Source organism: Aspergillus eucalypticola (genome assembly GCF_003184535.1).
Source record: "Aspergillus eucalypticola CBS 122712 chromosome Unknown BO83scaffold_26, whole genome shotgun sequence".
In the NCBI taxonomy this organism is placed as follows: Eukaryota; Fungi; Ascomycota; class Eurotiomycetes; order Eurotiales; family Aspergillaceae; genus Aspergillus; species Aspergillus eucalypticola.
In genome coordinates, this window is record NW_020290300.1 from 352486 (window position 1) to 373376 (window position 20891).

General features: G+C 49.1%; 8 protein-coding genes across 8 annotated transcripts; 3 read left to right on the forward strand and 5 right to left on the reverse strand.

The window, feature by feature from the left end:
• Positions 1–1973: 1973 nt before the first annotated feature.
• On the forward strand, positions 1974–4152 carry afeA (adenylate-forming enzyme AfeA; the record flags this gene model as incomplete). The annotated part of the gene is made up of 3 exons (XM_025527818.1): positions 1974–2282; positions 2574–3706; positions 3765–4152. The coding sequence occupies 3 exons, from the start codon at positions 1974–1976 to the stop codon at positions 4150–4152; spliced, it is 1830 nt and encodes a 609-aa protein (XP_025384742.1).
• Positions 4153–7784: 3632 nt separating this feature from the next.
• On the reverse strand, positions 7785–9150 carry BO83DRAFT_410787 (uncharacterized protein; the record flags this gene model as incomplete). The annotated part of the gene is made up of 4 exons (XM_025534251.1): positions 7785–8293; positions 8352–8443; positions 8511–8635; positions 8859–9150. 4 exons carry the CDS (start codon positions 9148–9150, stop codon positions 8212–8214), a joined length of 591 nt encoding a protein of 196 aa, XP_025384743.1. The 3' UTR covers positions 7785–8211.
• An 853-nt stretch (positions 9151–10003) lies between these two features.
• BO83DRAFT_320595 (uncharacterized protein) lies at positions 10004–10906 on the reverse strand (the record flags this gene model as incomplete). Its single annotated transcript, XM_025527813.1, has 3 exons — positions 10004–10446; positions 10595–10598; positions 10682–10906. The coding sequence occupies 3 exons, from the start codon at positions 10904–10906 to the stop codon at positions 10004–10006; spliced, it is 672 nt and encodes a 223-aa protein (XP_025384744.1).
• A 444-nt stretch (positions 10907–11350) lies between these two features.
• On the reverse strand, positions 11351–12882 carry BO83DRAFT_367762 (ferritin-like domain-containing protein; the record flags this gene model as incomplete). Its single annotated transcript, XM_025529774.1, has 2 exons — positions 12433–12882; positions 11351–12376 (listed from the first exon to the last, which is right to left on the reverse strand). The coding sequence occupies exons 1-2, from the start codon at positions 12871–12873 to the stop codon at positions 11351–11353; spliced, it is 1467 nt and encodes a 488-aa protein (XP_025384745.1). The 5' UTR covers positions 12874–12882.
• A 1290-nt stretch (positions 12883–14172) lies between these two features.
• On the forward strand, positions 14173–15134 carry BO83DRAFT_320510 (SDR family oxidoreductase; the record flags this gene model as incomplete). Its single annotated transcript, XM_025527810.1, has 2 exons — positions 14173–14245; positions 14305–15134. The coding sequence occupies 2 exons, from the start codon at positions 14173–14175 to the stop codon at positions 15132–15134; spliced, it is 903 nt and encodes a 300-aa protein (XP_025384746.1).
• Positions 15135–15245: 111 nt separating this feature from the next.
• Positions 15246–16682, reverse strand: BO83DRAFT_118210 (isopenicillin N synthase family dioxygenase). Its single transcript, XM_025525992.1, has 2 exons — positions 16455–16682; positions 15246–16335 (listed from the first exon to the last, which is right to left on the reverse strand). Exons 1-2 carry the CDS (start codon positions 16527–16529, stop codon positions 15358–15360), a joined length of 1053 nt encoding a protein of 350 aa, XP_025384747.1. The 5' UTR covers positions 16530–16682; the 3' UTR covers positions 15246–15357.
• Positions 16683–17129: 447 nt separating this feature from the next.
• On the forward strand, positions 17130–18718 carry BO83DRAFT_440198 (amidohydrolase family protein). The gene is made up of 2 exons (XM_025536234.1): positions 17130–18221; positions 18275–18718. The coding sequence occupies exons 1-2, from the start codon at positions 17231–17233 to the stop codon at positions 18433–18435; spliced, it is 1152 nt and encodes a 383-aa protein (XP_025384748.1). The 5' UTR covers positions 17130–17230; the 3' UTR covers positions 18436–18718.
• BO83DRAFT_410792 (uncharacterized protein) lies at positions 18383–20325 on the reverse strand (the record flags this gene model as incomplete). The annotated part of the gene is made up of 3 exons (XM_025534252.1): positions 18383–19737; positions 19795–20182; positions 20236–20325. 3 exons carry the CDS (start codon positions 20323–20325, stop codon positions 18656–18658), a joined length of 1560 nt encoding a protein of 519 aa, XP_025384749.1. The 3' UTR covers positions 18383–18655.
• Between the last annotated feature and the right edge of the window lie 566 nt (positions 20326–20891).

Consider the following 20891-nt stretch of genomic DNA (forward strand, 5'->3'; position numbering starts at 1 on the left):
AGTCGAGGGAAGAGTGCATATGCGCCTGATAGAGCGATAGACACCCACAGAGAGGGAAAGAAAGAAAGAAAGAGACAAGTGATCAGAGAGTTACCCACACCGTACCACCAGCCAGGTTTCCATTAGCGGGCGGGGTACATTTCAGCGGTGCCAGGCGCGTCTTGCAGGAAAAGACGTACACTTTGGCTGCCAAAGTGATTAGCAAGACGTCAGCCTAGCATGGGTCAGGCGAGGTGGATACCAAACAGGCAGGCATGATTGCACGATGGGGGGGGAGGGTGGGTGGAAGGGTGGAAGTCGAGATTGAATTGGAAGCTGAATACTAAAGCCCCCAAATCCAGCAGGCTGGGGCGTCAACCATGGGTGAACGCTAGTTCGGTTCCCAAGGCGGGAGATCTAACCGGTGGGTTCAGCTGCACGAGGACATGAACTAGATACTATGAACCGCTCCGCCGATTCCTGAAGAGTGAAAGTGGCAAGAGAAAAAGAGGGGAAATGAATGGATGGAACTGAATTGGAGGCTATACTAAATGGGGGAAGCAAAGAACGATACCAGCTTGGGACTAAAGGGAGATGCACGATCGAGAGGCTCGATGACAGGGGAGGGTGGGAGCCATCAGATCCAATGGGAAAACAGGATGAGGAAGATTGAGTCAAGAACCGTGGTGTTCGGGCTGAAGAGATGCCCAATAATGGATTAAGTTAAGGTATGGGGAAGAGAAACAGAGAAAGGGAAAAAAAAAAAATGAGTGGAAGAGGAAAAGATGGGATGAGAAGGGAAGTTACGAAGATCATGGATTGTGGAGAATAACTTTTATTTTTTTATTTTTATTCTAAATATTTTATTCTTTCTTTGTTTGTTTTTCATATTGTTATTTGCTTTGGAGTTTTTTTATTTTCTGTTTTTATTTTATGTCTTGGGGTGTTTTTGCTTTTTTCCGCTTTATAATCATTTTTTATTTCCTAATTCTTATTTCTTTTTGATATTTTGAATTTCCTGAATTGCCGCCTAGGAAATAGAGGTGAGTTCGTCTGCATGACGGGAGCTGTTCGCTCTGGTCAAGTTGCGACCCACTTCGGGATGCGATCTGAAGGACGAAACCGCGATGGGATTAGTGGATGCTGCAATCGGCGGCTGTCATTCGATGTCTTGGGAGGAAGACGTGGGTCGGAGTGGGATCCGCGCCCCGATCTTAGAGTGAGTCTCTCTCAGGATGCGATGGAATTCCAAATTCCAAATCATGGCATTTGTTCGAAAGGGTAAGTGATGGGGGTCCAAACTGGAAAAAATAACTGGAATTAATCTGGAATTCCCTTGTCATTCCCACATCCACTCACACCTTCCCCCCTCTCTCACTGGCACACACACTCTTTGCTCTAGCTCATGCTCTACTAGCTTGCTGTCGCTCTTTCTCTCTCTCACTTTCGCCGCAGGATTAGTTGTCGGTTTCATGAGCTGGTCCTTTTTATTTTCTACCCTTGAAACTTCCCATCATGAATGGAGATATATTTATCGCCCCAGAATTCCCCTTTGCTGGTTCGGGGAAATAATTCTTTCTGATCTTTTATGATCATTCCTCATCCAGGCTCCGACATTTGTCTACCATTACTACTACCACTTACTGCTCCCATCTGGTCCCGTCACCTTCACACTGGAAACGGGGCATGTGTGATTTGATTGATTCACATTGGACTGGACTCAACTGGACTTGATTCAACTCTGACAACACTAACTCCACGGGACTGAATTGACCCTCTTTCTTCCCTCTTTGCTTCTCTCTCTCGTGTCCTCTCCCTCCTCCCTCCCTCTCCTGTCTTCTCATCCTCACTCTCCTCCTGTTTCCCACCTCCCTCTCTCCAACCCTTCTCCTGTTCCATCTTTAGTTTCCCACACCTATCTTCTCCTCCACTCCTTCATATTTTGTCAGTCATCCCTTCAGTTCTCGAACAAATCACCAGTACTCTCCTCCACGATGGGTAGTCTTTGGGAGTCTCCCACTCTGGGCGATCCTTTCAACCTTACCCACCCCGACAACCACCTGGACCACGCCAACAACCATGGCATCACTCACGGTGACGGTTTCTACACCGACTTGTTGACCTTTGCCTTTAGGGGCCCAGTCCACTATGACCGGCAACAGCCAATATTCATCGACGCTGAGGACGCTACGCGATTCTTCAACGCGTTGCAGTTCGAGACTCTGGTTCGAGCGCTGATTGCTGGTCTGAAAGCCCACAATGTACAGCCCGGCGATTGTGTTTTGGTCCACCTGGGAAATAGTGTAAGTAGTCATCGAGTCATCATCCTCCCCTGACTGGCCCGCTTATCAAATCCCCCCAAACCACTACTACTTTCCTCGAGATCTCTCTCTCTCTCTCTCTCTCTCTCTCTCTCTCTCTCTCTCTCTCTCTCTCTCTCTCTCTCTCTGCCCCTCCCCCCACCTCACCCACCTTTCCTGTTCTCTGTTCTCTGATCTATACAATTTGATTTGTTACCCGTTTCTCCATCGTGTTATCGTCATTCCCATCATGCCCCTCCATCATCCTCTTCTCACTGACTCATGGTGTGGTAGATCATATACCCCGCGCTGTTCTTCAGCATCATCGGGGCTGGCGGTGTGTTCATGGGTTCCAATGCGCGCAGCCAACCACAAGAGCTGGAGCACATTCTGCAACTGGCAGAGCCAAAACTGATCATCACCTCGTCCGATGCACTGCCTACGGTGCTGAGTGTGTCAGCCGACCGTGGAATGCATCCCAGCCAGGTGTGTCTGGTGGATGAAGCTGCAGGGGATTACATCTCCCAATACTTCCTCGCCGGACCATTGGCTTATGCGACTGCCGGCGCCTCCTATCTACTACCGAGCGGTGGGGGCGGCTCTGTTGTGAATTTCGCCCACCTTCTAGCGTATGGCGAAAGTGATTGGGTGGCCTTTGATGACGAGATGATCGCCAAATCGACGCCGGCCGCCATGTTCTCCACCAGCGGCACCGGAGGCCTGCCTAAGGCAGCATACCTCACCCACCATGCCATGATCTCTCACCACCTCACCATCCAATACGATGTGCCTTATGAGGTAATTCGCCTAATGTCGCTGCCCATGTTCCACATGTTTGGCGCGCTGTGGACCCACATATTTCCCATTCGCTATGGCGAGCCCTTATTTGTCCTGTCGCGTTTCGAAATGAACCTGTTCATTCGGACGGTGTGCGATTTTGGTATCACCGAGACCTACATGGTCCCCGCCATGATTCACAAGTTCAATCGGTCAGCCTCGTCCGCCACTAGCTCTCTGTCCTCTCTCCGTTACGTCGGGGTTGCCGGCGCTCCCATTGATGCCGCTGCCATGCAGCGCTTTCGGGAACTGCTTCACAGTGACGCCCGTGCCTCCCAGTTGTGGGGGATGACGGAAGTGGGGGTGGTGTTCCAGAATCGCTACGGGCCTCAGCAGGCCCCCGCCGGCAGCATTGGCCGATTGTTGGAGGGCTACGAGGTGCGGCTGGTCGGACAGGACCACCAGCTAGTGCTCGAGGACAACCAGCCTGGCGAGCTCTGGGTGCGCGGACCCGGGGTCCTCAGTGGGTACAAGGGCCGATCAGATGCCAAAGACGCCCGAGGGTGGTTCCGCACCGGCGACGTTGCGTACGTGAGCGCCGGGCAGTTCTACATCTACGGGCGCACCAAGGAATTGATTAAAGTGCGAGGGTAAGTGGTGGTCCATTGGAAAGCAAACCCCGAAGCAAGTGCTAACCGTGACGTGCAGATGGCAGGTGGCCCCGGCGGAGGTGGAGGCAGCGCTACTCAAGCACCCGGAAATCGAGGATGCCGCCGTGATTGGGGTTACATCGCGGGACGGCAGCACGGAGTTGCCCCGAGCGTTCGTGGTGCGAGCCAAGAGCCTGACGGGCAGCCGGCTGACTGCGGACGATGTGTACAACTTTGCACGGCACCAATTGGCCAGCTATAAGGCGCTGGATGGGGGCGTGATTTTCGTGGAGGAGATTCCACGGACGGCGAGTGGGAAAATCCAGCGGTTCAAGCTATCTCAGATGAACACCTATCGGGAGATAGTGAGTAACTTGCTGGCACGGTTCAAGGGTGCTAGTATGCAGACGGTCGGGATAATGCATCCAGGGCGCATTACGGTGTAAAGAGGGGGTTGCTTTTGCTTTTTTTTTTTTTTTTTTTTTTTTCTCACTTCTCTTCTTGTTTTTCTGTTTTCTTTTTCTTCTTCCGACTTTTCTTCTTCTTTTTTTTGCGACATTTTTCTTCTTCCGTTGATATTCCGCTCTGGAAATGCCGTACATATTCGGGGGCGTTAGTGATTACGGACTAGGCTTTAGGCGTTAAGAGCAGGGTGGTCGGTGGGGAGTGACAAGGGGGATGGAGCCAGAAAAAGACGACTGGATTCGTCCATACAACTACACATACATACATACATACATCTGGAAGCACATAGCAAAGGCGCACAGATACATGCCATGGAGATAAAGCTAAATTAGTTAGTTAGTATCATAATGATGACCATCATGTCAGAAAGAATCTCCTACCTAATCCGGCGACAAACCAGCCCCCCCTCCTCTTTTTCTTTTTTTTTTTTTTTTTTTATTTCTCTTTTTCTGTTGCGCACCGTTAGTCCCAAGGGACACACACCTACAGTAGACTACAGCGGACCACAGCGGACTACAGTGAACTACGGTGTGCTACTGTACCTCCTTAACCATGACTAGTTTAGGTTCTGCGCAAGTTTCGCCCTGCACGCCCGATACCTATCCGGGTAACCCCGGAAGAGCGGTTAAATTGGGGGTGTGAGTGGGTGAATGAGTGGATTAGATCATCTGTTAGTCTGTTAGGGTGATTTCCCTTGCAGTACGTACTCCATTGCGGTGCAGTAACCTTCTACTTACTAACTAACTTACTACTAGTGGATTAGCAGTTATCTACCCTACATTGTGAACTTAAGTAGGTATAGTATAGTAATGAAGTTGATTGAGGTGGTGTATCTTCGCTTAGCTGTTATTTTGTTAGTAGTGAGCTACTATAACTAAAGTGTTTGTCCTGTCTAATCCTGTGGGGATTGGGATTGGGATGGTAGGGTAGTACAGTGGCTGTTGTTTGGCACATGTTTGTGGACGTTAAAGCGCGTGGGTGTGTGTGTGTGTGGGTGATACATTACACCAAAACGCGCTGGTTGGGTTTGATTCAGCTTGATTGAAACTGGAACAGAATCCCTTCTTTCTATTCCATTGGACTTTTTACTCTTTAACATCCTGTAGAGAAAAGTAGCAAAATTGGATTGTAAAGCCCCCCTCCCTCTGCCCAAATCTGAATCAAACACTCAACCATCCTGTCAAGTGACATAATAAACAGGGTAAAAGAATTACTAGGATGTTGTTTGCTGTCAGAACTAAATTTAGCCTTCGTTCACAAGAGGGGTAAGATGGATTTCTCAGTGGCTATTGTCTTTTTTGTCTCCCGTAAGCGTGCTTGACTGGGATTATGCTCCTTCATGATCCTTGCAAGGAGGAGGAGAAGAAGAACAAGAAGAAGAAAAGAAAAAGTGTATAGTGTAGAGGAGGGGGTCTGATCCCGGTTGTTGGGTACATATCTTACTATCGACGGTGTAGTTATCTATCTAGATTAAACAGTTAGGTATCTGTGTAGTAGTACTAACTTGATATAGCAGGAGCATCATTTTCTTTTGTTTCTCATGTTTCACAGTGATCGCGATCGTGATAGGGAGTAATCTACTCTCTGAAAGAGGGTAATCTTAGACTAACAATCCCAGGATGACCCTGCTAATAGCCAAACATGGATAACATGGATACATGGATGTGGTCAGAATCGTAATGTGATGAAGATTATCAGTAAGGGTTGATAAAGTTTATACCTCGGTAGGGTACTACTTGTGAAGTATAGTATGTGATGATGTCTGCAGAGTATGTCAAAATGACATGTGGTACTTCTGTTTATTTCTTATTTTTTATTTTTTTTTATTTCTATGATCCAAGAATATGTACATATATACAGTAGTAGTAAGCAATGTCGGTAGATAGATACATATGTGCTACTAGTGACTACTTACATACATTGTACATACACGAGCTGTATCATGTACATATCATATTACTATCACTTATGTATATGTATATGTACATGTACATGTACCTAAATCAAGTAAATAAGTGAGTAAAGCAAACTATCTATTCTAATTGTAGTAGCAATAGAATTTAATAGTCTCTACACTCATTTCTCCATAACATCGTGTTTATGGGGGAACATTCACATGCCTTATTGTTGAACGTGGACAGCTGAAGAATTATTTTGTTTTTCTTCTTTTTCTCTCTCTAAGCGATAAATATAGTTCTCGTAGATAGATTGTTGTTCTCCACTAAGCTTTCTGATCACGGAAAGAAAAAGAGAAAAGAAAAAAGAAATATGGGTTCACTCAGCTTTAGCTTTCCCAGCTTCAATACTATTAGTTCTTTTAAGGTTAGGCTTTTTCTTTTTTTTCCCAGGACATGCACTCTCGGTACCATGGTTGAGGAACTGATCCCTAATGTAAGGTGATGATGGCTTTGTTGTTTACTTTTTCCCAAATCCCCACTGTCTTCCCAATCTTAGTTAATAGAGTACGTATGAATGGAATCTATCTACTTACTGATGAATTGAAGGGATCTGATCCTAGTATCGCATACCAATTCCCGGATATTGTTAAAGTTTGGAGTAGTGTTAACTACTTACTATTTGGGTTGTAGCCTGATCTGGTCGGTCCTTACTTATATTAACATATAATAAATAACTACAATTACTACATCTGTAGACACTACTTTTCTATCTTGTGATTCATATTTTTCCGATTTCTGTTTAATTCTTATTTCTATTAGGTTCTTTCTATATCTTAACTAGCTTCCATTCATAGTCACCGTCATTTTGATCATGTAAACCCGACTAAACTCCGTCTCTTCCTCCGATGGAGAAATAAAGAGAATTATTACACACGTAACTACGTAGCTAACTTACTCCGTAGGTCAGATAGTCAATAATAAATTAGAATGACAGGTGTTAACTAAACAAGTTCTTTACCCAATCGTAATCTCCTTTTCATCTATTCCCGACCAGGGTCTTGTCTCGAAATGACATGACATGACATGACATGACAATGAACATTCATTCAAAATCCCCGCCGCTTTGCGACAGTCTACTAAGTTACCAACTAATCAACTAATTAACTAGCGTGATCCGCTAATCACAAGGTAGTCAGTCTATCTCGTGTCTTTGTTCTACCGATGATACATAACAACATACTAATCCGATCGACAAGACAAAAAAAAAGTACAAGATGGATAGATAGATGGATAGATAGATCTGGAGTAACAACAAAAAAGCAATGGGAAGACATCTTCTCCACACCGATCAAATCAAAAAGAAATATATACATTCATGTTGCTGTACCCGGAAAAGGAAAATTAAAGGGATCCATCCTAAGTAGGATGGATCCCCATGACCCGAAAAACTTGAGGTTAAGTTGAGTCCGGTCCGTACTAGTGTCGCAATAGTTCGAGTTCTGCCCTGCCCACTTTTCTTTCTTTTCTCCTATCTTTCCATTCGTTTTCTGAACCCTGGACTAACTGCTTAGTGGTTCAGCAGCTACCTCACTATTCTCTGGACTAAAGTTAGGTTGGTACGTAGTCTATCGCATGGCTTGGATGGGTTTTTCAGCTCTGCGCCACACACACGGACACTCTGCCCTGTCTTGCCACAGTGGGCTATCACTAATATGGTGGGTTCTTTGCGATAGTGTTTGGTTCTATCTTTTTCTATCTTGGGTTATTGTGGTGATACTTTGCTTATCTTTCTCATCAGGCTGAATTTCGAGTGCTTTCCATCTATCTACTATTATCGGCAATCTCTGTACGATCTACACCTTCCAGCCGGTTTGTATCTCGGAGAAATGGACCATGACGACACCCACCCACGGACCAACTCACTAGTCTCTCGCAAGCCCAGCGCCGCCTCGTGGGCGGAGGACTAACTATCCAACTGTGGCATACAATCGCTTCGATGAGGATGATGATCGATTGGATCGCGGGACAATCCGATTGTCATCCACTTCCTCCTCTTTTTCCTCTTTCTTTTCCCCCCCGCCGGCAGTCCGCTTGCGGAAGGTTACACACCATCGGCTGTCAACCAGTTTGGATCCGTCGCGACTATTGAACCGGATGGACGATGTTGCTTTGTCGGAATCTCCGGCTTTTCTCTCCGTGTCTTTGCCCAACAGGGTTGTTGCTCCTATCGCCATCGTTGGGCTGGGTCACCGCTAGGATCGCGAATCAGATCTTGGATCAACCTATTTTCGCCCATCCATGGGGCGATTGGCTTGACTTTCCCTGGTGATTTTCCGCCAAGGTTGTAGTAATAGTAGTAGTAAACCTTCGAAGACTCAGCTGGTCCTGTTCCCGCCTTGATTGAGATCCAAATTGATCCGGCTGAGGTTCATGTTCAGCACGGGTGGCACCGTAGCAGAGCCTCGCCATGGCGCATCCTCCACACTTGGCCCCAAGCCTGACATCCGTCCGCTGATCGGCATGTCATTGCGGTTGGGGGGAGGGACTGGGTTGGACCCGCGCATCACTGGGTCATGATTTGCCTTTCCCAACAACCCCAAGGTGCACAAGGGAGGGGAAGAGGAAGTGGACACCGGACAGGAACTCTTTGCAGCCTGCACCCTCACCCTCAACTCTTTTCTCAATGAAAACTGCACGAGAGAGAGAGAGGCTGCCCCGGGGACCGCAACGTGCAGGTCATGTGACAGGGCCAGTGAACTAGCTGCATCCACTAGAAGAATTAGACAGACGCCATGTCATGCCAGTCCGGGTTTTCTGGACCACCGCCTGTTTGTAAGCTCCTGCTTCCCTCTCACCGTCGGTAATATTCTCCCGGTCCAGCTTGTTCCCTGGCTTCATCGCCGCCGCCCCCAGCAGCCTGGCTCTTTTGGCGGTCTCTCCGGAAACGACCACCACACATCCAAACGGGTCATCCTGGCAGCTGCTGCCTGGATCCTGGCGGCCCCCAAGGGGTTGCATTATGGAGTAGGCACTAGTCGCAACGGTCTTCCCACTCGACTGCATTGCCACGTCGACCGACATGGTCTAGGAGGGGTAGAAGCACGATTGACATCCATGTTCGCAATGGTGGTGGTCATGCTTTCAAACAAACCCCGAGTCGAGGATCTAACCGAGTATACTTCGTAGTGAAGAAAGGGAAGAGCGTTGTTGGCGTGGTTTCGGGATTCACTGATCCCCGATGTCAAGACCGTTGATTGTCCATGATTTTTATTTATTATTAATTTTTTTTGTCGTAGTTTCTTTGTTCCCCTCTTCATCTAAGGTTCTCCAACTCTATCCACTTGACTCAGGTCATGTCCATGTTCACATGCGACCGGGATTCCAAGATTCGAGTAGAGAAATGCCGTCCAGGATAGCCTATCTTCCATAACCGGAAGTCCGGCGGGTCATTCATGGCCCAGAAGCAGATACTCATCAGCAGCTGTCGTCACCGACTTCTGCACCGTACGTGCGTGATGAAGCAACCGACGTTGTACAACATCAAATGTGATTGAGTTTGCGACCTCCCAGCCTTCGTCAAGTCAGTGGCGGTAAAGATGGCGGTAAATCAGGAAAAAAAAAGTAGAATAGAATGAACAAAAAAAAAGGAACGACATTGTAACTATGTGTCTGCAGTGACGTGATAGTGTCTGCTCCAAGAGAGGGGATATCCTAAAGCCCGCCACTGGCATGGTGCAAGTCCGCCGCCCGACCGGTGCTGCTGGTGCATATCGAGCCATCATAACCGAGGCGCCGGCGCAGGTCGAGTCCCAGACCAAAGCATGTCTGTTGTACTAGGATGCATTTCCTTCGATCCTAACGGACGCGCAAATCGCGCCATCCGGGCGTTGATCGATAATCTCACTCAGCGTTGTTTGCTCTGCTCACGCTTCGATCAGAGTATCCCGTAGCCTTTCCACCATACCCCCCATGCCAATGGCCCCAACGCCCCGATAACGGCTGCCCCAAACGGTATCTCCAAAATGCTCCAGACCCATATTGTCCCGATGGCGGGCGCCCCCCTCATCACCGCGTAGTATGGTTCGTCGTTGGTTATGACCATCAGCTTACAGCCAAGAGCGACCGCCATCGGCAGGAACGCCATGGTACGTAATGCCGGAGGAAAGAGCAGTTTTCGGAAGAATTCTAACGTCAGTTTCTCGCTGTCCCAAGGCAGAAGCGAGACCGTCTCGGTGGACTTCGACCTGCCGGTGCTGCCAATGAAGGAGACGACGTGTCCGTGAGCAAGATGGACCAGCAGGGTCAGCATCGGAAAGGCCACGAATACTGATTCGCGGACGAGGTTGTCTAGTTCGATGGACTCGGCATATTGATGGGCTGCGAGGTACGCGAGGGTCAGGTGGAGGGTGGTCAGGGGGACTGACAGCAGGAGCGTGTCGATGACGGGCGGGATAGGATGGTCGGACTCTTCAGTCTCGTCTTCTTCCTCCTTAGTGGATGCCGTTTCGTCCGTGACTTCTTCAACTCGCCTGATATCCTGCCCGTTTTTGACCGCCGCGAGCTCCGATGCGTTGAGGCCGGAAATGTCTCCGGTCGTGGGGTCGATGGTCACAAACCGGGGACTCGAGTCAGAGGTCCCAGTCGGAGCGTTTGCCTGGCCTAGAAGTTCGCTTTGCCGTTCGGATATAATGTCCATCAAGGTCTTCTCATTGCTCTTCGGGGGATTCGGTGCAGGGCGCGCGAGGGGAATTGAGGAGGGATCGAACGTGTCGCTGTCGACAGTTGTTGCTGCTGCCGCTGCTGCTCGTCGCTGTTTCCGGTTCCTCGGACCTTCCATCGTGCCGGAGTCCTGTGAATGTGAGTAGCTATTTATTGGCGAGAAGAGGGGGCGATGGGTTCGCGACAAAACAAGAAGCAGGGGGTTGTCTCAGGTGAAGCTCAGGTGTCAACTTGAAATGATGTATCACCGCCGGAGTTAAGCGGGGTTAGCCGTCTTGGTGGGCTGCCCGTCTACACTGTACACACAATATCTAGATGCTACAATCCAGCACAATATAAATCAACCTTCAACCACGTTTTCATTAGTAGATAATGAGAGCCCTAGATTAAGAATGAATAGAATTACAACGGTTCAGCAGCATAGTTAAAACGTGAAACGTTTCCTTGTCCCAGTCAGAAGCCAAGTACATCATCGAAATGAAACACCTCTCGAAGAAATCACACGTCAAAAGGCATGCCTTTCCTGCTAAGTTTACCCTCGACAAGCCATATATCCACTCGTCTAACCAGACTGGTAGAGCGCCGGCCCAGCGACCACATGAGGGTTGATCATGGAGATGTTGAACGGGGTCACGTAGAGGTTCGTATCAGTAATGGCAATGAACATGGTGCCATTCACGGCGGGATCACCTGCGTAGGTCTCAACGTTGGGCTGAATTGTCGATCCAGATCTCGAGCCATTGAGCGTCAACTCAGAGTAGGTCACGTTCAGCTGCGTCACCCACGCCACGTACTTCGGGGCTCCAGCGGAAGTCGAGGTCACGTAGCTATTGTTCGGCCCAACGGGCTGTCCTGGAGCATCCCAAGACAGGAAGACTTCCCGGCCAGGGAACGACAGAGGGTTTGTGCGGTTGTGGGTGATTGCAGGGGAGCAGTTAATACCCACGGCATCATTGTTCTGGCAAGCTTGCGAGCTGGGGACCGCCGTGCTGTTCAACACGTTTGTGCCATTGGTGATAGTCTCCTTCCAAGCATCAGCGCCGTTGATACGAACCGGGTTCGGCTGGTTTAGAATAGACAGTGCTGGGAAGTTTTGCCATGCGAGGCGTGTCTGGTTTTCTGGGCAAGAGGCGATGTACGGAGCAAGCAAAGTCCAAGCCCATGATTGAGGAACCCCGACCTCGAACCAGACTGGCATGGGGAAGAGTCCCTCAAACTGCCTGAAGATCATTTGCTGGCGAGCCTCCGTGGTGATGGACAAAGTGAGAAGAGTCGCTGCTTCGCGCGAGTCCAGATGGGACAAGAACCCATACACACCAGCCTCTCCGAAGCGTGTAAGCTTCTGGCAGAAATCCAAGAACTCGTGAACTGTGGTATAAGGGTATACGTAGTTGCACTGTCTGGGTGCCTCTGCGCCCAAGATGTTGGTCAACATGGTCGCATGGCCGACTTCCTGATCCGCCATGAATTCGATCAAGAAACGATCCTCCGCTGTCAACCCCGCAGCAGTGAAGTCGTCAACAGAGAATCGTGCCAGTCCATCATGGAAGAGGTCGAGCTCGATGTACTCTTGGTACAACGCAAGGGCCTGACATTGTGTTAGCAGGAGCAGAAAGTGGTGAAAAGAGTCAAGTGAACACCCACCAAAGACTCGTAGTCAAAGTCACTCTTTGCGTTATAGACAGGGGTAGTCCCATTCGTTCCCACGCCCCCTGCTGGGATATAAGGTCCAGGCTCGGGGCTATGAAGCTGACCATCACTAGGGTAGGTGGTAGCCTCCGGAGGAATGCCCAAGGGAGAAATGCCAGGGCCGATAGGGCCAAGAGTGAGTGCCCCAGTCGTTGTCGGTACCCCAGTGTACGGAGTGTGGGCCTGGGTTGTGGAATATGTCACGACAGGCGGAGGAGCTACAGCCGCAGGGGCAGTAGGAGCTGTAGCAGGGGCAGTGGCAGGGGCAGTTCCAGGAGCAACTCCGGGAGCAGTCGCATTACCAGGTGCGATGCCAGGCGCAACGCCCGTCGCATTCCCGACTTGCCGAGGAATGTTGACGCGGGGATGTGCCAAACTCAAGGGCAAGGAGCCCATTGAGCCAAGCAAAATCAAACGATATAAAGTCATGCTGATCAGCGGTTGTATTTCAAAAAGTTAAACATCCGCAACTTGTTGAAACCTGAGAAGCTCGACAGGCACCCAGCAGGTACATAAATACGTTGATAGCCAGCCCATCGTGCTCGTAATGTCACCTCCCATTTGTGACGCAATCGGACAATCATAGTATTCACGACTGTCTGCAATGGAGAAATTATCTACTCGGTTTGTCGAAACAGGAATTTTGCTGGAGTTCGGATGCGCGTGGATGTAACCTTCTCATCATCCATGACCCTCACGGAAGGCAACGGAAATATGGAACACAATGAAGCTCACACCACAGACCCACCATGACTGGTTTCAAGGAAAGAGAAATGTCAGGTATGTCTGCTTAAGCCCCCCAAGACCTCGAGGAAAACGCTTGGGGAGCAAAAGGTACGGTGGTCATTACACTCAAGCCACACCGCGTGGCTTTCAAGAATGCATACGGGTTGGACAGACTAGTACAACGACCCCTTTAAGGAACGGATGATTGTGCCACAGTAATTGCCCAGGGGGAAAAGTGTAAGTTGTATCACGTAAGGAAGTTTTCTAGCCTATCACCGTCCCAGACGCCGGATTCAGGTTTCGTGCAGTGCCTGAGGATGCTCTACAGATGTGTCAGTCTGAAACCAGCATTCCATCCGGTACAACAATCACTTTACTTCGCAACAAATAAAACAATATGCAGACCCAGTCGTCTTACTCACAATAGGCGAGACATGCGATGATGAGCTTGGGCAATGGATTCGCTACATGGTTGGACGGAAATGATATCCAACGGAATGACAGCCCGGCAAGGTAGCAGTTACTGCACGAGGTATGGATGGCAGGAGATCAGCTGTTTCCGGTCGTGCCCGATATCAGCACCTAGTTACTATGGCAGGTAGCATGTCGCCATTGTTGCTTTTGTGATGGCAGGTGTCACGAATATAGCCAGCGCCAGTCGTGAGCTTGCGCTGAGGGTATGCTGCTCGCGGGGATGTTCTCACTTTGCAAGTGGACCACTTACCTGGGCCCGCTCGAACTTAGGGCATGCAAGATAGCTAATGTAGAAATAATGGCAAAAGCAGGTTTCACGAAATGTAATCAGCGTCATTTGACGCGATCCCCCACGGTGATATGCCTGATTGAGCCAGTTGCATCGCCCTCTATACAAAACCCGGTTTTATGCGGTGAACCTTGGTCCTTCTTATGCATTTACTTCACGATCACATCTGTAAGAAAGGGAATAATACTTTATGGAAGTACTATAACATGTCACAATTTAATGCTGCCCAGTTGTTGTCGGTCGAAGGACTGGTTGTCGTCTTAACCGGTGGTGGCACAGGTAAGCTGTGCCCCTTACTGCCGCAAAGTTCGTGTGACTGACTATTTTTTACCCTCCAGGATTGGGCCGTTCAACAGCCCTTGCCCTGGCCGAAAACGGTGCCGCAAAAGTCTTCATCCTCGGCCGTCGAGAGGATGTGTTGCAAGAGACACGGTCTCTTGGCAAAAAAGATACTATTGTTCCAGTCCAGGTGGATATAACATCGAAAGAGTCTTTGCAGGCAGCCTATGAGACTGTCGCAGCACAGACAGATTATGTCGACGTACTCATCGCCAACAGCGGCTATGGAGGCCTGCCAATGGCACCGCCAAAGCCAAAGCCGGACGGGTCAATTCCCAGTCTTGCTGAGTTCCGAGATCATCTTTGGTCCTCCCCAGAAGAAGATTTCGGAAAGCTCATGGATATCAACGTGAAAGGGACGTTTTTCACGGTTGTTGCATTCTTGTCCCTGCTCAACGCAGCAAATGAGAGACGACCGGCTCCCGTAATGGACGAACTCCCAACACCAAAGGCACAGGTTATCATAGTTGGTTCGGTAGCCGGTCATTTTCGAGCCGTGCCTTATAGCATCGCATATAATATCTCCAAGGGTGCAGTGCATCACCTCATCAAGACACTGTCCAACATTCTCACACCGTACGATATCCGTGTAAATGGTATAGCACCGGGGTTGTTTCCTTCTGAGATGACGAAGATAGCGTTTGGGATCACCAAGTCATCAGCCTCGGATGGTGCCTTTCCCAAGAGTGAACTGCCTCCCGGTCGCGCTGGTCGCCATGAAGAGTTTGCAGGCTTGGTTCTCTGGATGGCTAGTCCCTCTGGGGCATATGCCAATGGCAATATCACAGTCATCGATGGGGTTTGGCTGAGCACGTTGCCAAGTTGTTAGGTACTCGACACTGAAACAGAACACGATGGCACGTATATACAGATACTCTCATTGAGCTAGGAAGTAACGTTCATGCATAACCCAATACAAGATGCTATATGCTCTGAAAGAAAAATGTCAAATACGATGCCTAGACCCGCTGAGCATAATATTAGTTCAATAAACGCGACCTGCAGCCACAATAGTACGCCATGTGCCGTGCAGCGTTTGTGAAACGGAGCTTTTATATGGTTGCTGTAAGTCGTTGCACCAGATAATCGCCCGTGGTTATTCCAGGATACTTTGCAGGACGGGTCTCCTCTTCGAAGGTTCCCGGAATAGCTTCAATAAATTGGTTCATGTTGGGGTTGCAGAAGTATGCAATGCTGTAGCGATCAGGGTAAACAACCGAATCGTTCTCTTCCTCCCCGACTGCTGTCGGCGGCTCGACAACTCGGTGTCGCGTACTTTTGATGATGTCGTTGGACCATCGGGCCAGCAAATCGCCAGCATTAATAACCACGGTGTCGGCGATGGGGGTCACATCCACAAAAGTGCCCTTGGGACTACGAACTTGCAGTCCCCCGCGGCTATCTTGAAAGAGAAGCGTGATAGAGCCATAATCGCTATGTTCACCGGCTCGAACTTGTCCCGGATTTTGCTTGAAGACCTCCTTAGGCACTGAAGGATAATGCAGCAGGCGAAGGTTATTGTCGCCCGCATCCACATAGGCATCAAAGAAGTGCTCTGGCAAGTTCATGCCCAGTGCAATAGCCCGCATGACCTCCGTGTGGAGCGATTTGCACATGTCAAAAAACGACAACATCACCTGCTTAAAGTCTTTCCCTTCATCATCGATGTGGTCGGGCCACCGATTAGGAAAGCCATCCACACCTTCCCGACCGATTTCCATTGTCTCTTTCAGGTCGGGAGTGGTTCGAGAGACCCCCGCCACGTCATCGACCGTGCTTAGCTTCTCTTGCCCAATCTTGACGTATCCACGGTTCGACTGTGGGGTAGTCCAGCACAGACTATCTTTTTGATCCTGCGATCGACCGAAAAAGCGACCTGAAGAGCCAAATACACCGGAGACAACGGAAGGAGGAATGCCGTGGTCTTTGAGGTATAGAAAGCCGGATGATTTGAAAGCGTCTACGATGGACATGGCGACCTCATGCTTATCGGCGGGGGTGCCGTTAAGAAAAGGCCCGAAGTCGATGATCTACGGTAACACCAAGTGAGAACAAAGACAAGACCAGACCAAAAGACACAAGACACAAGACACAAGCAAGCACGTGGAGTGAAAGACCAGGGGAAAAGGCCGTTCACGGAAATACTTACTGGGATAACCAAGTCATCCTTTTCCACAGCAGTAGAAGCTGGGTGACACTGTTGCTGGGGGAGATTACCTTCCATGGCGGAGATGCACGATAACTCCAGGATAGAGAGGATGGCAGCCACAGTACAAACGATCGGAGCAACGAGATGGGGATGTAAAGACTTAATATCTGGAGGATTAAGATGGCAGACAGGGAAACGAGATGGCGCAAAGGGAGGCTCGTGCAGAAGACCGTGAGATCACTTATCTGCCATGAACCAAGGATGACGCTGGGGCAAAGGGGCGAGTGATTGGGTAATGATAGAGAAGCAATCGGCGGTTCAAGCTCCCCAACTATGATAAGACCCGGGCAATCAAATCGCGGGGCAGGGACGGGCAATAACCATGGCAGTGATAGGGAAAAGATTGGAGATATGGGGAATATGCACAGCTCGATTAGCTTATCGGGCCAGCTTGGGAAGATTCATCGAGTCGAGCGCAGCGATTATCAGTCCGATAGAACAGCAATCTCCGTCAAGATCAGACCCTGATCGTGAAAGATAACAAATCAACGAGTTTATCGCAGCTGAAGAGGAGAGAGGGGAAGAAGAAACCCAGGGGAAGTGCAGTTGATCAGTCATCTTCATGCATCTCACATGGTATTTACCCCTCATTAGCTGCAACCCTTCCATACTTAGTTAAAGTAGTACTAACTTGAACACCAACACAAACAAGTAACAAATTCTTCTCTTCCTTCTATTTCTCATTCATCATTGTCTATCATAGTACTAGCGTCAAGATGCCCCCCTTGATCGTCGACATCCACACTCATGTCTACCCTCCTTCTTATATGCATATGCTTCGCGCGCGCAAGACAGTCCCCTATGTCCACGACCCAGCCGACAATGCAACCCCTCGTCTCATTATCCTTTCATCCGATGATGACCCGTCAATCCCCGTCGATCAGCGTGGTCGCCCCGTGGATTCGTCCTACTCAGATATCAACGTGAAGTTGGCCTTCATGCGCCGCCATGGAATCAACTGCAGCGTTATTTCGTTGGCAAATCCTTGGCTGGATTTCCTTGAGCCGGACGAAGCCCAGACATGGGCAGAGCGCATCAATGACGACCTGGAGACAACTTGTGCGCGGGTAAATAACGATGCAGACCCCGACAAAACAAAGGCACTCCATGAGAAGGAAACGCTATTTGCTTTCGGGACACTTCCGCTCAGCGCCCCGAGTCCTGATATTGTTGTAAACGAAATCAAAAGGCTCAAGACATTGCCCCATCTCCGGGGAGTGATCATGGGAACAACAGGTCTAGGCAAGGGGTTAGACGATAGTAGACTGGATCCGGTCTGGGAGGCCTTACAAGATACGGAGTCCATGTTGTTCCTACACCCCCACTATGGGCTACCGGATGAAGCCTTTGGCGGACCCGAAGTAACGAATCGCTATGGTCATGTCCTTCCCCTAGCTCTAGGGTTTCCTCTTGAGACAACCATTGCGGTGACGAGGATGCTTTTGGCGGGAGTCTTTGATCGCTTCCCGCGATTGAAGATCCTCCTGGCTCATTCCGGAGGTACCCTTCCTTTCCTTGCTGGTCGGATCGAGAGCTGTATCCTTCATGAACGTAAATTCATCGCCAACGGAGGTGATGTTCCCGGTCCGCAACGCAGTGTGTGGGATGTTATAAGCACCAATATCTATCTGGACGCGGTGGTGTATGGCACTGCTGGGTTGAAAGCAGCTGTGGCTGCAGCAGGAGGAAGTGATCGTCTTCTCTTCGGTACGTTTGTCCCGGGATGCTTCTCTGCGATAACATTAGTAACATCAGTATAGGAACTGATCATCCGTTCTTCCCTCCTTTGGGCAAGGATGACGAAGAATGGCCGAGTGTGACGACCAATTACAAAGCGATCCATTCTGCATTCGAATCAGAAGGAGACACTGCTGCAGGGGTCTTGGGGGGCAACGCGGCTCGCATACTGGAATTGAAATAGACATGAACTATATAATAATAGCAATGCTGCATGGCATGACTCCATCTGCTTTGTGCTTGTACTTGCAGTTAAACGTGTCAGTGATATTGCACATCCGTGGCATATTCAGGATGCAAGTACTTCCGTTGAGATCAGTAAGTCATACATGTCAGATGGACGCAAATCCCGGCCTCATCCCCCCGGGCTGGCCAAGGCCAGACTGCGGCCAGAACCACCGCGTCTACATCTTCGGGGAATTTCTCGCAGCTAGCATCTCCCAGCCTATGAGCCTCCAAATCTCTTGAACAAACCAGTCGGGCACTGATTGCTCGGGAATTCCGGAGCAGGTCTGAAGTCGTTCAAGGTCCCGTTCATCTGGCCCCATGGGGTATTGTAGAGCCTCTGGCCAGAGCGAGTCGGTGCCAAAGACCGAGTGAAGCAGGGTAGCCTGTAGCTTTCCCTTGAGCTTTGCAGCCAACTGCTCGTTTGTACACCCATGACTGGGATCTGATGACATGGATGGAGCATCTTCGAGTAAGACTAACATCTTTTCCAATGGCCATATAAGGCTCTTAGCCTCCATGGCCGCTGCGGGTAATGTGTTTTCAGCCATGTTAATTCCCTCCAGACCCCCTGGCAAAGGAAACTTGGCATCATTCATCTGCAAATCAGGTCGCAAACGCAAATCGTGGAAGACAAACAAGGAAACTAGCTTCCCCACACGACTCAAAAGGACGAATAGGAACCCTTCAAGAATACTCTGTTTAGCTACACAGTCAATGTTGAGCGATAGTGCCATTCTACTCAGCAACAAGCTCATGTGAGTGGCTATTTCATCTCCTTCATCTGCTTGGTTCTGATCATCAACAGAGTAGCCTGTTCTGAATCGCTTGGTTTTTGCCTTTTGCCTTGGTTGAGTTTGTTTTGCGCTTGGTTTAGACTCACGAAGTTGCTGTTCCGCTTTTCTCCTGCAATGCCGACCCAAAGCTTCTATAATAACCTCATATAAGCGAACGATAGAGTACGTAATCTGCCCAGCATCTCGCATATGTTGTCCAGATGCAGATAGTTTCTTGAAAGTCTGGATTAGGATAAGAAAAGCATTCTCGGTGCTGTTCAAAACAGCTAGTATATCCGGCCTCTTGGGCTCTGGTATCGCTTTAGTCGTGGATCGGGATACAATTGGTTGTTCAATCGCATCAAGAACAGTCTTTGTTGCAGCAGCGCAAAGCTCCATTGCGGCGCTAACAACGTTTGAATTATTGGGCCGTTTCTGCAGAACTTTCTGTAATGCGTAGAGTTGCCTCATGAAAGGTGCAGTGACTATAGAGCAATTTCGGTCAGTATAATCTCATTCATTAAAGGTGTATGGGAACAGACATGGTTCACAAAAGTCTAAATGATCGACCACACCGCCATCTAATCCTGTGGAAAGACTATTGCCAAACACCGAGGTATCCATTCGAGAGAAGGTCTGGGTCTTTGCTCTCTTCCGTGTCATAACACCACTACCGGGAGCAGCACCCTTCGCAGTAGTCTTGCGTTTCAATGCCGATTGACCGTTTTCTGCACCAGCATCATCTGCACCCTGGAGCCGTGCCCGAAGCGACTCATTGTGTTGCTCTAATTCGTATATTCGATCCAGCAAATTGCATTGTTCTGCTTCGGACCGCTCGTATGCTTGTTGCCAGAATGAGACGCTGTCGAAGAATTTGTCATGCGTGTAAGACCTGTCAGATGAGTGGGTGCTTTTGATGTGATGACGAATCTGCAATAAATGCTCTAAACTTTCAATTAATCTGCATGTCTGTCAAGAAGTACTAAGATGGGAATATTGCCTTTGAAATCCACATCCGGTGGCTTGAGCTTGACGATGGCCATTGCAAGAGCTAGCTGAGCTGGTGAAGGCATTGTAACTCCATTCATTTTTTTTTATTATTTTTACCTTTCCAGAAGCTCGACAAAAGATGGAAGACGAGATGGCCTCACAATGCATCAAAGCATCGAGTCGAGTTCATTACTCTCTTGCCTCATTTGGAAGGCACGTGCGCGGTATCAAAACCAAGGAAAACATTTAAGATGCGCTAAAACAATTCTTAGAATAGACTGAGAATACTAGTAGTCATGACATCTCTGATTGCCTCAGGTGGTGGACACCAGGAATTGAACATTCGCTTCGAGACTCCGCCTGCTATTAGTCAATATATATAGTTAGTAGCTTGAAGTTCTACGGAGCACTACAAGGAAATTGGTACTATGATGTACGATAGGAAGCGCAGTTTACTACTAGTAACAGTAGTAACGAATCGAATATTGTCACAATTTCAAAAGGGCACTACGAATCACAATTAAAATGAACGTAATATCGGATATTTCGTGTCAGGCAGAGAAGAGCTCTTAGTACTACTACTGGACAAAGTGAAGCCGAGCCAGACCCGCCACCGCCAGCCAGAAGCCCTCCGCCAAGCCCGACATGA

Excerpts from the sequence above, each read along its gene's own strand:
- BO83DRAFT_118210 (XM_025525992.1), bottom strand. The coding sequence starts at position 16,529 with ATGGAAGGTAATCTCCCCCAGCAACAGTGTCACCCAGCTTCTACTGCT. Across the intron at positions 16,336-16,454 it reads AGGATGACTTGGTTATCCCA|ATCATCGACTTCGGGCCTTT; the intron begins GTAAGTATTTCC and ends GTGTTACCGTAG.
- BO83DRAFT_440198 (XM_025536234.1), top strand. The coding sequence starts at position 17,231 with ATGCCCCCCTTGATCGTCGACATCCACACTCATGTCTACCCTCCTTCT. Across the intron at positions 18,222-18,274 it reads AAGTGATCGTCTTCTCTTCG|GAACTGATCATCCGTTCTTC; the intron begins GTACGTTTGTCC and ends ACATCAGTATAG.